General features: G+C 37.8%; 1 protein-coding gene across 4 annotated transcripts in view; it reads right to left on the minus strand.

Annotated features, from left to right (window-relative positions):
- Positions 1–15,062, minus strand: part of CPED1 (cadherin like and PC-esterase domain containing 1) — a 324,581-nt gene that overhangs the window by 257,421 nt on the left and 52,098 nt on the right. For all 4 annotated transcript variants that reach the window (XM_010382302.2, XM_030933056.1, XM_030933055.1 and 1 more), the window contains exon 4: positions 4,189–4,295. In XM_010382302.2, coding sequence (XP_010380604.1) covers positions 4,189–4,295 — 107 coding nt within the window. The remainder of the gene's footprint in view (positions 1–4,188; positions 4,296–15,062) is intronic.

A 15,062-nucleotide genomic window follows, 5' to 3' on the forward strand; every position in this document is an offset into this window, starting at 1 on the left:
TATTAACCAGACTTGGCTTCTTTCTCTCCTGCTTCATCAGAAGCTGAACTCTCCTCAGTTTTCATTTCCCTGTTTTCTGCAGGTAAATCTTCTTGAGTTTCTTAGTTTGCCACTTTGGCCTGTTTTCCCTTTGCTCCCCTTTTCCCTTTTGTTTGCACTTTTTTGTCTGAAGATGTATCCTTCGCTGCTGCATTTTTCAGCTTTGCTTCTACTTTTGCAGGAGCAGGTTTAGCTGGCAACCGCGCCAATCTCCTCTTGGGCTCTTCCTTTGTGGTCCCTTCATGACCTTCCTCTTGGGCATCCTGGTGACGAGGAGGGCTCATGCCAGGTGCCTGCAGGCCTCGTCGCACCGAGAGCCTTAGCGAAGCTGGGCTGCCTGGCCGCTGCCGCTCCTCTCGCCGCCCGAGCTGCTGAGACCCACCAGAAAGCTTCTTAAGAAAACCTGTGACCAGGCATGGTGGCTCATGCCCGTAATCCCAGCCCTGTGGGAGGCAGAGGTGGATGGATCGCGAGGTCAGGAGTTTGAGACCAGCCTGGCTAAGATGGTGAAACCTCATCTCTACTAAAAATACAAAAATTAGCTGGCTGTGGTGGCATGTGCCTGTAATCCCAGCTACTGGGGAGGCCGAGGCAGGAGAATCGCTTGAACCCGGAGTCGGAGGTTGCAGTGAGCGGAGATCGGCCACTGCATTCTAGCCTGTGTGACAGAGCAAGACTCTAATCTCAAACAAACAAATAAAACCTGTGTTGCAGGCGAGCCAGGCATGGTGGCTCATGCTTGTAATCACAGCACTTTGGGAGGCCCAGGTGGGTGGAACACCTGAGGTCAGGAGTTCAAGACCAACCTGGCCAACATGATGAAACCCCGTCTTTACTAAAAGTACAAAAAATTAGCTAGGCGTGGTGGCAGACGCCTGTAATCCAACTGCTCCAGAGGCTGAGGTAGGAGAATCGCTTGAACCTGGGAGGCTGAGGTTGCAGTGAGCCGAGATCCTGCCATTGTACTCCACCCTGGGCAACAAGAGTGAAACTCTGTCTCAAAAACAAAAAGAAAAAACATGTATTGCCCCCAAAATATCAATAGTAATGCCAATGTGACCTCATTTGTCCTCATTAGCTGGTGGAGCCTGACGTGTGTTTCGGATGACAAAGAAAAAAATGAACCATGTGATAAGTATAGAATTCGAGATATGCTTGAGGATTTGTATGAATATCTAGGAAGAGAAAGGCCAGGAAGCCCTGCCTGCAATCCAGGTAAGCAGAATAAAGGTTGTAAGTACGGAGAATAGATAACAGATCTGAGAAATATTTACAGGTTAAATTCCATAGTATTGGCAATTGTAGATGACAAGGAAGAGGAAGGGCTCAAGGGTGAAGACCAGATTTCTATCTTAGGAGACGACAGAGTGGGTGATTCCACTTATAACCAACAAAACACAAGCTTTGGAGCTTCTGAGGTGATAGTGGTACTGAGTGTAACAGACTTAAGCGCTGACTTTAAGGCAAGGGACCACATCAAGGTTTCTCAACCTTGCCACTATGAACATATTTGACCACACAATTATTTGTTGTGGGCATTTTAAAATATTTAGCAGCATCCTTGACTTTAACCTATAGATGCCAGTACCAACCATTCTCCCTAGATGTGACAAAACCAAAAATATCTCTAGACATCGCCAAATATTACTAGAGGTGACAGAATCTCTCCCTCGTTGAAAATCACTGAGGTAAAGAGGACTGAGAAAGAGCATTTCAGGCAGATAAAACAGTAAGAATAAAGGTATGTGACAGAAAACAGCACCAGGGTTTAGAGAATAATAAGCAGTTTCATATCACTTGCAGCATAACACCCAGTTAGAAAGATATAAGAGAAGGGTACTGTTAGGCAAAAGCAATTTGCAAAAAACCTTGACTAGCAAGGTTTTTAGTGGTGACTAGCAATAGTCACCACTTGTCCCTCCAGGACTCTGCTGCCTGCTCTGTTCCCCGAGAGGCTGACTTTTGTGGGTGGCATCACAGAGAATCTCTTGCCCTTTAACTAGCAGTTAGCCTGGACCAATGGGAGGCATTGGCAAGAGATTGGAGGGTGGGAGTAGAGAGAGGTGGGGTGTTTATCCACAAGGCTTCCTCTCTGCAGGTCTGTGATATGGCAAAGGCTACACTCCCCTAAGTTTACAGCACCTCTCCAAGGACACCTCCTTCTTGGTTCCAGCTCTCATGAGATTCTGGCTACACCATTCCTTCTACACATCCCTCCTACAACCCAGTGTGGTAAAACTTTTATAATGTTGCTGGTTCCTGAGCCCCTCACTAGGCCTTTTAGTTTATTTTACCCTGCCAAAACCTCTGTAAATAGTTTCTTCATTAGTTTGTCTTCAGATACACCTTTATGAGTATGGCATTTAATTCTTCCCAGAAGCGTAATACAAAGCAAATACTAAGACTTTATTCTAGGATTGATGAGAAGTCGTTCAAGATTTCAAGCATAGATGTAAAAAGGCAAGTTCACCATTTTATATTTTTCATCTCATAATTGTGAGTAGGATAGATTTCAGGTGTAAAATATTCGCTTCAGAAAAACCAGTGAGGAAGATTTAGCAATAACCCAGGTAAGAGATGATGATTATCTGACCAGAATAAAGGTAGTAAGTACAGAGAATAGATGACAGATGTGAGAAATGTTTAGAGGTAGGCTAGGCATGGTGGCTCAGGCCAGGACTTTGGGAGGCCAAGGCAGGTAGATCGAGCCCTGGAGTTCCAGGAGTTCGAGACCAGCCTGGTCAACACAGCAAAACCCCATCTCTACTAAAAATACAAAAATTAGCCAGGCATGGTGGTGCACATCTGTAATCTCAGCTACTTGGGTGGCTGAGGCCCGAGAACTGCTTGAACCTGGGAGGCGGAAGTTGCAGTGAGGTGAGATCATGCCATTGCACTCTAGCCTGGGTGACAGAGGGAGACTTTGTCTCAAAAAACAAAACAAAAACAGAAGAAAAAGAGACATGTTAAGAGGTTAAATTCAGCAGTATTGGCAATCGATAGAAGGTCAATGCCAAGAAAGAGGAAGGAAGGGCTCAACGGTGATGGCCCTTCTATCTTAGCAGACGACAGAGTGGGTAATTTCTATCTTGGGAGATGACAGACTGGGTGATTCTGCTTATAACAAACAAAACAGAAGCTCTGAAGCTTCTGAACACAAGAGCAGAAGAGAATTTACTGAGGAAAGGAATGAGTCAGTTTTCTCCAGGTTGAGTTTGATATGTCTGTGGGACATCCAAATGCAGATATTCAGCAGCCTGTTGCATATTCAAGCCCGAAGCCTAGGAAAGTGCTCTGTACCTTAGGTAGATTTTGGAATCTCAACTACAAATGGTTGTTGAAATTTCAGGATTGGTGTTAGGGAACACATGCATTCCAAGAATGGGCAGAGAAAAGTTGATTGTAAGGACAACAGAGGAGGAATGGCCAGAGATGTACATAGAGTAACAAAAGCGTGTGCTCAGCCCAAATGCCAAAAAAGTGAAGAGTTAGAAGAAAGGAGTTATCTAGATGGTGAATTGTAGGAATGTCAAGTGATCTGGGTACAATACTCCATCTCCAGTTAGGGGCTGTATAAGAGCTATTGGATTTGGCACTTTTCTTACCGATTTGTTGCAGGTATCAACAATATGTAAATTTTCCAGCACAGTGACTAGCACATGGTAAACACTGGATAATTTTTAGTTAAGTTTTCTAAAACCATTTATAAAAGTTCACACAATATAAACAGTAAGTACTAAATGCCAATTTTAAAAGGTAATTAGAAATTTTTAAAATTTTATTGTAACTTAAGATACCAACTTAAGTTAGAAAAAATTAGAACAGGCATCTAAAAAATAAAAACTTTACCACTTCGGTGAACAAGTGGTCAGATTAAGCAACACTTTATAGGCTACAGACTTCTAGTGAAAGTTGGGTCTTGCTGAGTAAAACAACAATATCTGCAGCAGCCGAAGCTGAGGGAGATCTTATCAAACAGAAAGTGGTGACTATTTTATGGTAAAGAATATAAGGCATGGCCAGTTGGCAGATTCTCCATAGATATAATAACGCTAATTCTTTAAGACTCTTAAACATTGTAGACCAGGAAATGCCAGTGTTAATATCTGTAGGGTTGATAACATCTGTGCACATTTTGAGAGTATTTACCTTTTGATGTAAACCTAACTGGCACATGACCTCCTTGGATATGCAGGGTTTTCCTTTTGCTTTCTTAGAAGACAGGCAAATGAGCAGATCCCAAGAGCCCAGATCACCTAAAAGCAAAAGAATATTCAAAACAAATAAGTCTTCATCAGATATTTTAAAGGCAATATTTAAATCTTCAGATAAAAAATGTAATTAGTTAAATTCTAAAACACAAGTAAATGATCTCAAATATACTTAAGACAAAAAGTCAATAAAATAACTAAAATTCAAATTTTAAATTTTGGAAGTTCTAATATTTTTATATTTAGTATTCTATTCTTTAGAAAATTTAATTGTCTAAAGACATAAAATTCATTTAAAAGATTGAAATTAGAATACCTTAAATCACTTATTTTAAAAATTAATAAAGTCTTTTTTATGGATTTGGGAGGAAAAATAATAAAATCTTTTAAGATAGAAGAAAGTTGTGAAATCAAATAATGATAAGAAGTGAAAACATCAAATATTTTGCTCCAGGCTTGGATACTCCCACTATTTTTCACAGATCTAAACGTCAAACATCAAATTTACTTTTGTAATGTTTCATAAAAGAAAATGTTGTAATAGGCAGAAAATAAAATTCAATGAAAATAAAAACAGGTTTTGCATAAAAGAAATTTGTAATCTAGTTATACACAGCAGAGTTCCTTTCAAACTGTGGAGTGTAACACGGACGAAAGCAAATGATATTTCAGCTATTTCACCAAGGACAAAACTCTTTGCCAATAAATCATACTAACTTGCCAAAATAATCTCAGAAGGGTACATTCTTGCCTAATCTCTAAACATTTTAAAGTTAACATTTGTGTGTATACATGGGTTTATTTAACTTCATTCACTTTGATTTTATACATAGTTATATATATTGCTATATATCTATATATCTGTATCTGCATATAGATACAGATATAGATCACATGCCCTACATATAATTGGTGCTTTAAAAATATTTCTTGAATAATGCATGAATAACTACTCCTTGAGAGCATGGTAAACACATTACCTCATGGAGAAAAAGCAACAATAAAAGCAACAGAAGAAATGTATTTCAATTTTTAATGTTATTCAGAAACAATATAAAAATACGTATCTCAAAAATAACCAGAAAAAAACCCCACTGGGTAATGTCTAAATGAATTGGTATTACTTAGGAAATAGTCCTTATTTTGGATGAAAATCCAATTTAAAAAACAATTAAACAATTTCTATATACATCACCTCTTTTGTTGATCAATCATGAGATAAATATTCGAGTGATTATTCATGCCAGACCTCACCAGTCATCTCCTGCATTAGGTCTAGTAGCTTCTAAAAAGCCTAGAAGCAACCAACTTCTTTCATACTTCTCTTTTCAAATTTTTTCAGAATTTCTTACTTGAGAAGCATAATATTTCCAAAAAAAGAGCTTTATGAGAAAAGTATTAATAAGGAAGAGCAATCTATGACAATTAGAAATGAAATTTCACTCCCCACCAATCACAAGTCCTGTGCTTTTCAGCTTCACAAGTCCTGTGCTATCTGGGCTACTGGTTCCCCTGTTTTTAATTGTCCTGTTGCTGGAAGGGAAACCTTTCTACCAAACAAAGGAGTCCAGGCAGTTGAATCAAGCTCTTGTCCTAGAACTTCTCTGTTTGTTTGATGTATCCCAAGATGCTGGAAGACAGCACAAGGCGGCAAAGGTGCAAGGAGAGGAGCAGCAGCTGATTTGGGGATGAGAGAAATCTCATCATGTAGCAACATGGCCTTAGGCTTGCAAGATCTACCCTGTTCCATACACTCTAACTTTCAAGCAAAGTTCCCATTGATTCCTATAGACAAAACCAAATACTATATGATGATTCCAATACTTTATTTTAAAAGTGCATCTGGCTTCTTCATCCCAAACTTTTTGATTTGGATTCAAAGCGAAACACAAAGCCTGTATTATTCTATATCATTTCTAGCCCAGGAAATGCTAGAACTCTAGAAGAAACCTCCTGTCATATGATTCCCAACTAAATATTTTAAGAAGATAAAGATATGCAAAGAGGGATTTCAAATCATGACCTGTGGCGTTTTGGTCTCAGAGTAAGTTTTCTATTCCTCCACGTCTACAGCATACCCTTCTTCACTATTCAAGGCACATGCATCATTTCTAGAGTTGATAGAAATATATATTTAAGCCATAAATGTTTACAATGGAAAGACACATTTAAATAATTCAAAGCATTGAATTTATTAAGAATCTTCTATGAACAGAACATTGTACTCAAAGTATGAAAGTAAACAGAAAAAAAAAACAAAAGAGCAGAAAGTCACTGCCCTCAACAATCTCTTTGAGGGATCAAATTAAAAACAATGTGGGAGAAAGTAAAATAACTTACAAAGCATTACACAGTTTTCTGGCATTCATAAGGGTGACCCCCTCATCCCTCAAAGATGTTTAATTAATATTTTAAATTAATAATTTAAAAATAGTGTATAGTCCACAAATCTCCTCTTAAAATGAAGTAAAGTGTAACTGAAATTTCAAGTAATATCTTCATACACCTTCTTCCCGAATGCTTGCTAGCACGGTTTAAAAACGCTGATTGTTTCCACTCAAAACCCCCACTGTTACGCACATTGAATCCCACCTCAGTGTCCCCAAAGCTATTTCCTAGTTACACATTTAGCAGACCTTTTCACTTTGTCTTCATTTCTATTTCCAACATTAGAAGTCAACTCCCTCCCCTGCTTTCCAAAGCCCTTTTTCTTTTTCTAATGAAGTTTTACTTGTTTCATGAGAGGTACTATGTATTAAAATTTAGTTAAAGAAACCCTAACACCACATTGAAATGTAGAAACTGGGCAGAGATCAAAGCACTTTCACTAGCTAAGTAAATCACATTGAGAAGTTAGCCTTGGAGCATTTGGGATACAAATTTGTACCTCAGCATAATGACAAATTACTATATATTGTGGGACTTTGGAGCCACATTTCACAGCTGAAAGCATGAGCATTTAGGAGGCAAATGCCCTAGGTCTCCAGCAGAGATTGTAAACTAAAGGCACACAGGCAAGTCAAGCCCTCAGACAGGATACATCTGGCCTGCACAGCGTTTGTTTTGTTTTTGTTTTAAGTATTTGCCAAAATGCAAATGTCAGCTCAATTCACATAGAAAAGTCCAATTTCAGCCTTTATTTGAAAACTTGGAAGCTCTGGTAACACTGGGTCCATATCCTACAAGGCAGTGACTGGCTGGAGCCACTCCCCACGTGTTCTCCAGTTTGCCGTGGTCTCTTACTCTCACACCTGGCCCTAACTCTGCTTGGGCTCTGTCTCTGATAGCAGCACACCATTCTAGACCTGGCATAAAATAATAGTGTTCCAGGTTTCCATGAGCTGGCCATTTGACAAATTGATGTTCCGTGTATTAGCTTTTAATGAATTAGAGTTGTTCATTAGATAAATTGGTTTTATTAAGATAACATCAGGCAAACTGCTATTTGGTTAATTGGTCCTAGAGGGATGTTTGAATCTACCCTTTTATGTCTAGATTTATCATGCTATTCCATAAGATTGGGGAAGGTCATTCAACTCCAAGGACATTTTGTTGGTTACATTAAAGGTGGCAAGGGCTGCAACTCTTAGGGTTCTTTTCTTTCAGAGCCTGGAAAAATCAAGAGTGGTCTCTGATCATCTTTTTTTCTTACATCTCTTCTTCCCAGTTTGGGTGCAGAAGTGGCTCAGAATCTGCTCCTACCTGGGCCTTGCCTCATCTCTTTTTCATTCACTCTCTCATTAGACTTTTTTCTATGTTGAGCCTGTCTCAAGGCTGTTGTCATACTTGTAAATGGCCTAGGACAGGCTCTTTCTAAGCACTGGAGTAAATGCTCGTTGTTTGTGTCTTTCTCGATGTGCTTTTTCTGCACCGAGAAGGTTGACATTAGAGTAAGAAGTGCTAAGACATCAGATTTGTGTTAGCTGAAAATAGGCAAAGCCCCTGGTCAATTTGGATGGTGACTTCTTAGGTTCTCCTGGCATGGGGAAAAGGACATCCCATATGATTTAGCCTTGCTCTTTAGAACACTGCATTAGGATTTGGGGACCAAAGCCACTACGAATAAATGAGTAGTAGAAATAGTAGTGTCAACAGCTAATAGTACTTCAGAACTTACAATATGCCAAATATTGTTCCACGTATTTGTATTATCTCATTTATCCCATATAATAATCTATTTTATATGATTATTCTATTTTTTACAGGCACAGAAAGGTTAAATAACTTCCCCAAGGTCGCCCTTCCAGTTAGTGGTGGGAGGAGAGTTTGGATACAAACAACTAGTTCTAGTGGCCATGTTCTTGAACATTACACCATTATCTCCTCTGAAAACAGGGAAGCAACAAATAAATTTAGCTATTGATGCCTTACATGTATTAATTTATGTAATATTTCCAACAACCCGGTGGGGTAGAAACAATTTTTACGTGTTATTACATGTGCTTTACATGTGAGGAAACAGACACGGAAATTATCTGGAGAAACTAGCCTTTCTCTCTCACTGTCCAGTGCATCTGTTTTTCTTTGGAAGCTTGGAGGAAGAAATAACTACAGCAGGTATAACTCAGGTATTCCTAGACCCTCACCTAAGTATTGTGCCCCATCATACTACTGGCAATACCACTGGTAATCAAAGTTAAATCTTCCTATACAAAAGGAGCTAATACTTACCTCACAGGTATTCAGGAACTAGAAATATGTACTTGAACTCTATCTATTTTTGAAAATATATCCTTAAAACGTTCTCAGTTTTTTTTTTTTTAACCGTTAAAATTATTTCTTTCCCTGTTGCAGAGAAACCAGAACTTCCTGATCAGGCTTACCAAGGTCTTAAATAGAAAGGTCATAGGGCATAATTCTAGGAAAACAGGATGTGGATGCTCCAGTCCCCATCTCAGAATTACAGAAATGTGAAAAACCTACAGGCACCTCCCAAACACTCCGAAGCAAAACTGCTGATAACACGAATCACTATCATGCCTTCATAGTGTTATCTCTGGAAAAGACACAAACTTCTCAGACAATTTTGGAAGGAGATGTCAGGATCCAGATCAATTAATTCAGATATAAAATGGCACTGACTACAGTTTTTATCCTTCTCTAAGTGTTCTCAGAAACCAGCTAACATCTGTTCGTGTTAAAAGAGCAATTTTTAGAGGTTTTTGTTTGGTTTTGTTTTAAAATCAAGTATCTGCAATAAGGAGTGAGGCTGCCTTTAGAATATTTCCAGTTTCTCATAGACAGGCTGCCATAAAGCAAACACTCATTTCCTGACTCATAAATGACCTCCTTCACTGATAACATCTGCAAGATCCATAATTTAATCCAGAGAACAACAGAGAACTCTGAGATAGCATCACTCATATTAGCATCAAATGCTGTTTATTCTCAAGGAATGACAACTTTAATTTTCTGGCACACTTAATAAAAATTTAACAATATTAAGTCTATTCCTGCTTTCTTCTTTTCCATAGTATTTACCACCGACTCACAGATCATATATATATTTTTTCTGTATTTGTTTATTATGGTTTCCCCAATTTGAATGTCTGCTCCATGAGGGCAGAGGCTATATCTATTTTGTTCACTGCTAGATTCTCAGTACCTAAAATAGTGGCTGAAATATAAAGCATTTGCCATGTATTTGTAAAATGTATAAACGAGTAAATCAGTGAATAACTGCATGTGAACGGCAAACAATTATAATTAAATCAAAAGCAAGTATATTGAAATTCTATTCTATAATTAAAAATAGAATAATAGAAAAACATTAGTTTTTAAAAAATGAAATAAATATAATTTTGGTTCTTAGCTGGTAAGGATAAAAGAGGAGAAATAAACATGAGAAGAACAAAGTTAATAACTCATTGTGTTTAAATTATAAAAACAAATGGGAGATTCCAGTGCTTTATATATTGGAAATTTTCTGTAAACACTTACACATTAATTTTAGGCAGAACAGATTTGTAAAGTATAGTTTGGAAAATAATTTTGTCCAAGAGCTTCTAGAATACAAAGCTACAAAAGCCAAGCCTCATTTACTTATTCACAATATTAAACTATCATATTCCATAAGGATACAACAAGGATGATTTCCTGAGTTTCTTTCCTTTAAGGTGAAGTACTAAAGGTGTCTCATTTTTTAGTAATTCATAATATTCTTTTATAATATAATATGTGAGGATATTTTATCTGTTCACTGTTCATTTGTATTACCCTTCTTTTCACAACTAAATTATAAAATCCTGATTAAATAACAAAGTATTTACCCGTATCCATCCTTTATCAGGATTAGTGCAGAGTATTATGTTCATGAGTACATTTTTAGCTTATTGATGATAAATTAGGGTCTATACTTGATTCCACCACAAGATTATTTGGATATAAGTTAACCATTGCAAATACCTCTATCTCTTCCCAAATTTCTCAAGTTGCATTAACCAATTCCTTACTCTGCACTCTTCATGTAGTACATCTATGGAACAGTACCAGAGCACCCATAATTAATTTTATTTACCATTCTCCAATAAAAGAACCATGTTGTTGGAGGAATCACTGATTAAAGGGTTGGGGCAGGAAACACACAAGATAAGCCTAGACTGTTGCAGTGTCGGAAAGAAAGTGCTCAAAAACAAACAAACAAGCAAACAAAGAAAAGCAACAATAAAGGTACGTCAAAGACACACTTAAGTCAACGATTAGAGCTGGAGCAATCTGGGCAACTAAATAAATAGAATAATATTTAATTATAAGCTAAAGTAGAAAATAAACATCCATGAGCCCGTAATGGTGCAAATAACTGACTGAATAAATAAATACATAGTGATGAAGAGACAAATCTCTCATGCAGAATAATTCTAAAACAGTTATGTAGTGTGAATGACATATGGTGACACCTTTCCAAATAGTTCAATATGGAAAGAGGGAATAAAAGAATATAGTGGAAAAACCTAGCAAACATTACCTCAGTCAGATAATCAGGTTAACATGAACAGAGCTAAGTCATGTGGTTAGTGCAAACTCTTGATATGATGTGATAAGGATGATGCTTTATCTCTGTGTTCACACTCCTTCAAACCATAACTCTAGTCTAATCATGAGAAAAACGTCAGGCAAATTCCCAATGAGGGACATCAAAATAGCTGACCAGTTCCTCTCAAAACTGTCAAGGTCATAAAAAATGGAAAGTCTGCGAAACTGTCACAGCCAAGAGGAGTGAGCGGAATGAAACACGATAAGTTGAAAGCCCCTTCTTAATACATGCAACTCCTCACATGCCTTAAGGTAATAAAAGCCATCTACAGCAAACCCACAGCCAACATTATACTGAATGGGGAAAAGTTGAAAGCATTCCCCCTGATAACTGGAACAAGAAAAGGATGCTCACTTTCACCACTTCTATTCAACATAGTACTGGTAGTCATAGCTAGAGCAACAGACAAAAGAAAGAAATAAAGGGCACCCAAATTGGCAAAGAGTAAGTCAAATTATCGCTGCTTGCTGATAATATGACTGTATACCTAGAAAACCCTAAAGACTCATCCAGAAAGCTTCTAGAACTGGTAAATGAATTCAGCAAAGTTTCAGGATACAAAATTAATGTACACAAATCAGTAACTCTGCAATATACCAACAGTGACCAAACTGAGAATCAAATTAAGAACTCAACCCCTTTCAAAATAGCTGCAAAAAAATAATAATACTTAGGAATATAACTAATCAAGGACCTGAAAGACCTCTATAAGGAAAACTACAAAACACTGCTGAAAGAAATCAAAGATGACACAAACAAAAGGAAACACATCCCATGCTCATGGATGGGTAGAATCAATATTGTCAAAATGACCAAACTGCCAAAAGCAATCTACAAATTCAATACAATTCCCATCAAAATATCACCATCGTTCTTCACAGAAGTAGAAAAAATAATCCTAAAATTCATATGGAACCAAAAAGGAGCTGCATAGCCAAAGCAAGACTATGTAAAAAGAATAAATCTGGAGGCATCACGTTACCTGACTTCAAACTATACTATAAGGCCATAGTCACCAAAACAGCATGGTACTGGTATAAAAATAGGCACATACACCGATACAACAGAATAAAGAACCCAGAAATAACCCCAAATACTTATAGCAAACTGATATTCAAAAAAGCAAACAAAAATATAAAGTGTGGAAAGGACACCCTATTCAACAAATGGTGCTGGGATAATTGGAAAACCATATATAAAAGAATGAAACTGGATCCTCATCTCTCACGTTATACAAAAATCAACTCAAGATGAATCAAAGACTTAAAGTTAAGACCCCAAATCATAAATATTCTAGAAGACAACATCAGAAAAAACCCTTCTAGACATTAGCTTAGGCAAAGACTTCATGACCAAAAGCCCAAAAGCAAATGCAACCAAAACAAAGATAAATAGAAGGGACTTAATTAAACTAAAAAGCTTCTGCACAGCAAAAGAAATAATCAGCAGAATTAACAGACAACCCACAGAGTGGGAGAAAATCTTCACATTGTCTACATCCAACAGAGCACTAATATCCAGAATCTACAAGGAACTCAAACAAATCAGCAAGACCAAAACAAACAGTCCCATCAAAAAGTGGGCCAAAGACATGAGTAGACAATTCTCAAAAGAAGATATATAAATTTCTGACAAGCATATGGAAAAGTGCTCAACAACACTAATTATCAGAAAAATGCAAATCAAAACCACAATGTGATAACACCTCACTCCTGCAAGAATGGCCATAACCGAAAAATAGATGTTGGCATGGATGTAGTGAAAGGGAACAGTTTTGCACAGTTGGTGGAATTGTAAACTAGTACAACCACTATGGAAAACAGTGTGGAGATTCCCTAAAACCCTAAAAGTAGATCTACTATTTGATTCAACAATGCCACTACTAGATATCTACCCATGGAAAAGAAATCATTATATGAAAAAGATACTTACGCAAACATGTTTATAGCAGCACAATTTGCGATTTCAAAAATATAGAAGCAGTCCAAATGGTCATCAATCAATGAGTAGATAAAGAAAATTATATATATGTGTGCGTGCGTGTGTGTGTGTGTGTGTGTACACACGCCATGGAATACTACTCAACCATAAAAAGGAATGAAATAATGGCATTCACAGCAACCTGGATGGAACTGGGAGACTTTTATTCCAAATGAAGTAACTCAGGAATGGAAAACCAAACATCATATGTTCTCAGTATTATATGGGAGCTGCTATGATGCAAAGGCATAAGAATGATGCACTGGAATTTGGGGATTTGAGGAAGAAGGTGGGGGGTGGTGAAGGATAAAAGACTACACATTGGGTACAGTGTACACTGCTTGGGTGATGGGTGTACCAAAATCTCAGAAATCACCACTAAGTTACTTATTCATGTAGCCAAACATCACCTTCTCCCCAGAAACTTATTGAAATGAAATTTTTTTAAATGCAAACAGCCCTTCAAATCCCTATCTTTCCTTTACCTTTATTACTATTTCCCTCTAAATTTAACATCTCCTTCGGCATTTTATTGACACATATGGTTTTAACTATTGTTTCTGTCATTGGCTCCGAAATTCACATTTCTTAATCTTTCTTATGTTTCAAGAGGCATTTCCAGTATACTCTAGAAGAGATGCCCTGCTAAAAACATACACATTTGAACCCATTATCTCCCAGCAAAAGACCTGCTCTTTCTCCTTTTTTTTTTTTTTTTTTTTTAAGACAGGGCTTCACTCTGTCTCCCAGGCTGGAGTGCAGTGGTGTGATCACAGCTCACTGCAGCTTTGACCTCCTGGACTCAAGTGTTCCTCCTGCCTCAGCCTCCTGAGTAGCTTGGACTGCAGCTGCCCACCACTATACCTGGCGATTTTTAAATTTTTTGTAGAGACGGGGGTCTCACTGTCTTGCCCAGGATGGTCTCAAACTCCTGGGCTCACACAATCCTCCCACCTCTGCCTCCCAAAGTGCTAGGATTACAGGCCTGAGCCACTGTGCCCAGCTCTACATTTTTTTAAATCATCAAGGCTATAGCCACTCTTCCTCAAACTAGAAGGCATAAGGACATCTTCAGCTGGTACTCACATCTCATTCCCAAATGTTATTAATTTCAAACACCATCAATTCAAAATTTAAATTTTTAAAACATTTCCTGTCCTTTCTAAATCCTACCCCATTCTCTAAATCTAAGATATCATCTCCGCAAAGTCTTCTAGCTCCCTGCTTCTAATTATTTTTCCTTCTAGAATCTATTTTTCCTCCTATAGTCAGAGTTATTCTCTTAAAATACAGATCTCATCCTTGTCAGAACAATACAGGTCAAATTCCTTAGCCAAGCAACTGAGTCTCTGCACATCTACTCAAACCAAATCTTCTAGTCTCCTTTCCCCAGAAGTAACCCCTCCCTTTCCCAAACACTCCTGTTCCCCAGCTGCACCTGCCTTTTTTTGGCCCCTGAAACTCCAAGCTCTTACAAACCTGTATGCCTCTAGTATGGAGCTCACACTGCTGAATGCTCTTCTCTCCAATATTTGCTTGAGAAATCATCCTTACACACCAAGTGTTCTACTTGTGACACCTTCCTAGGTCCCCACATTCAGAATTGCCCATTTCCTTTTCTGTTCTCCCAAAATATTTTATTTCTGCCCTTCAGACTGCTTCTATTTTACCTGATATTACATTTAAACATGTATAACCTTGCTACTCAGAAATGCTCCATGGATCCACATTGTCGTGACTTGAAAGCTTGGCAGAGATGCAAATTTTCAGGCCCCAACTTTGATACAAAATCAGAATTT

This window comes from Rhinopithecus roxellana, chromosome 6, assembly GCF_007565055.1.
Source record: "Rhinopithecus roxellana isolate Shanxi Qingling chromosome 6, ASM756505v1, whole genome shotgun sequence".
Taxonomy (NCBI): domain Eukaryota; kingdom Metazoa; phylum Chordata; class Mammalia; order Primates; family Cercopithecidae; genus Rhinopithecus; species Rhinopithecus roxellana.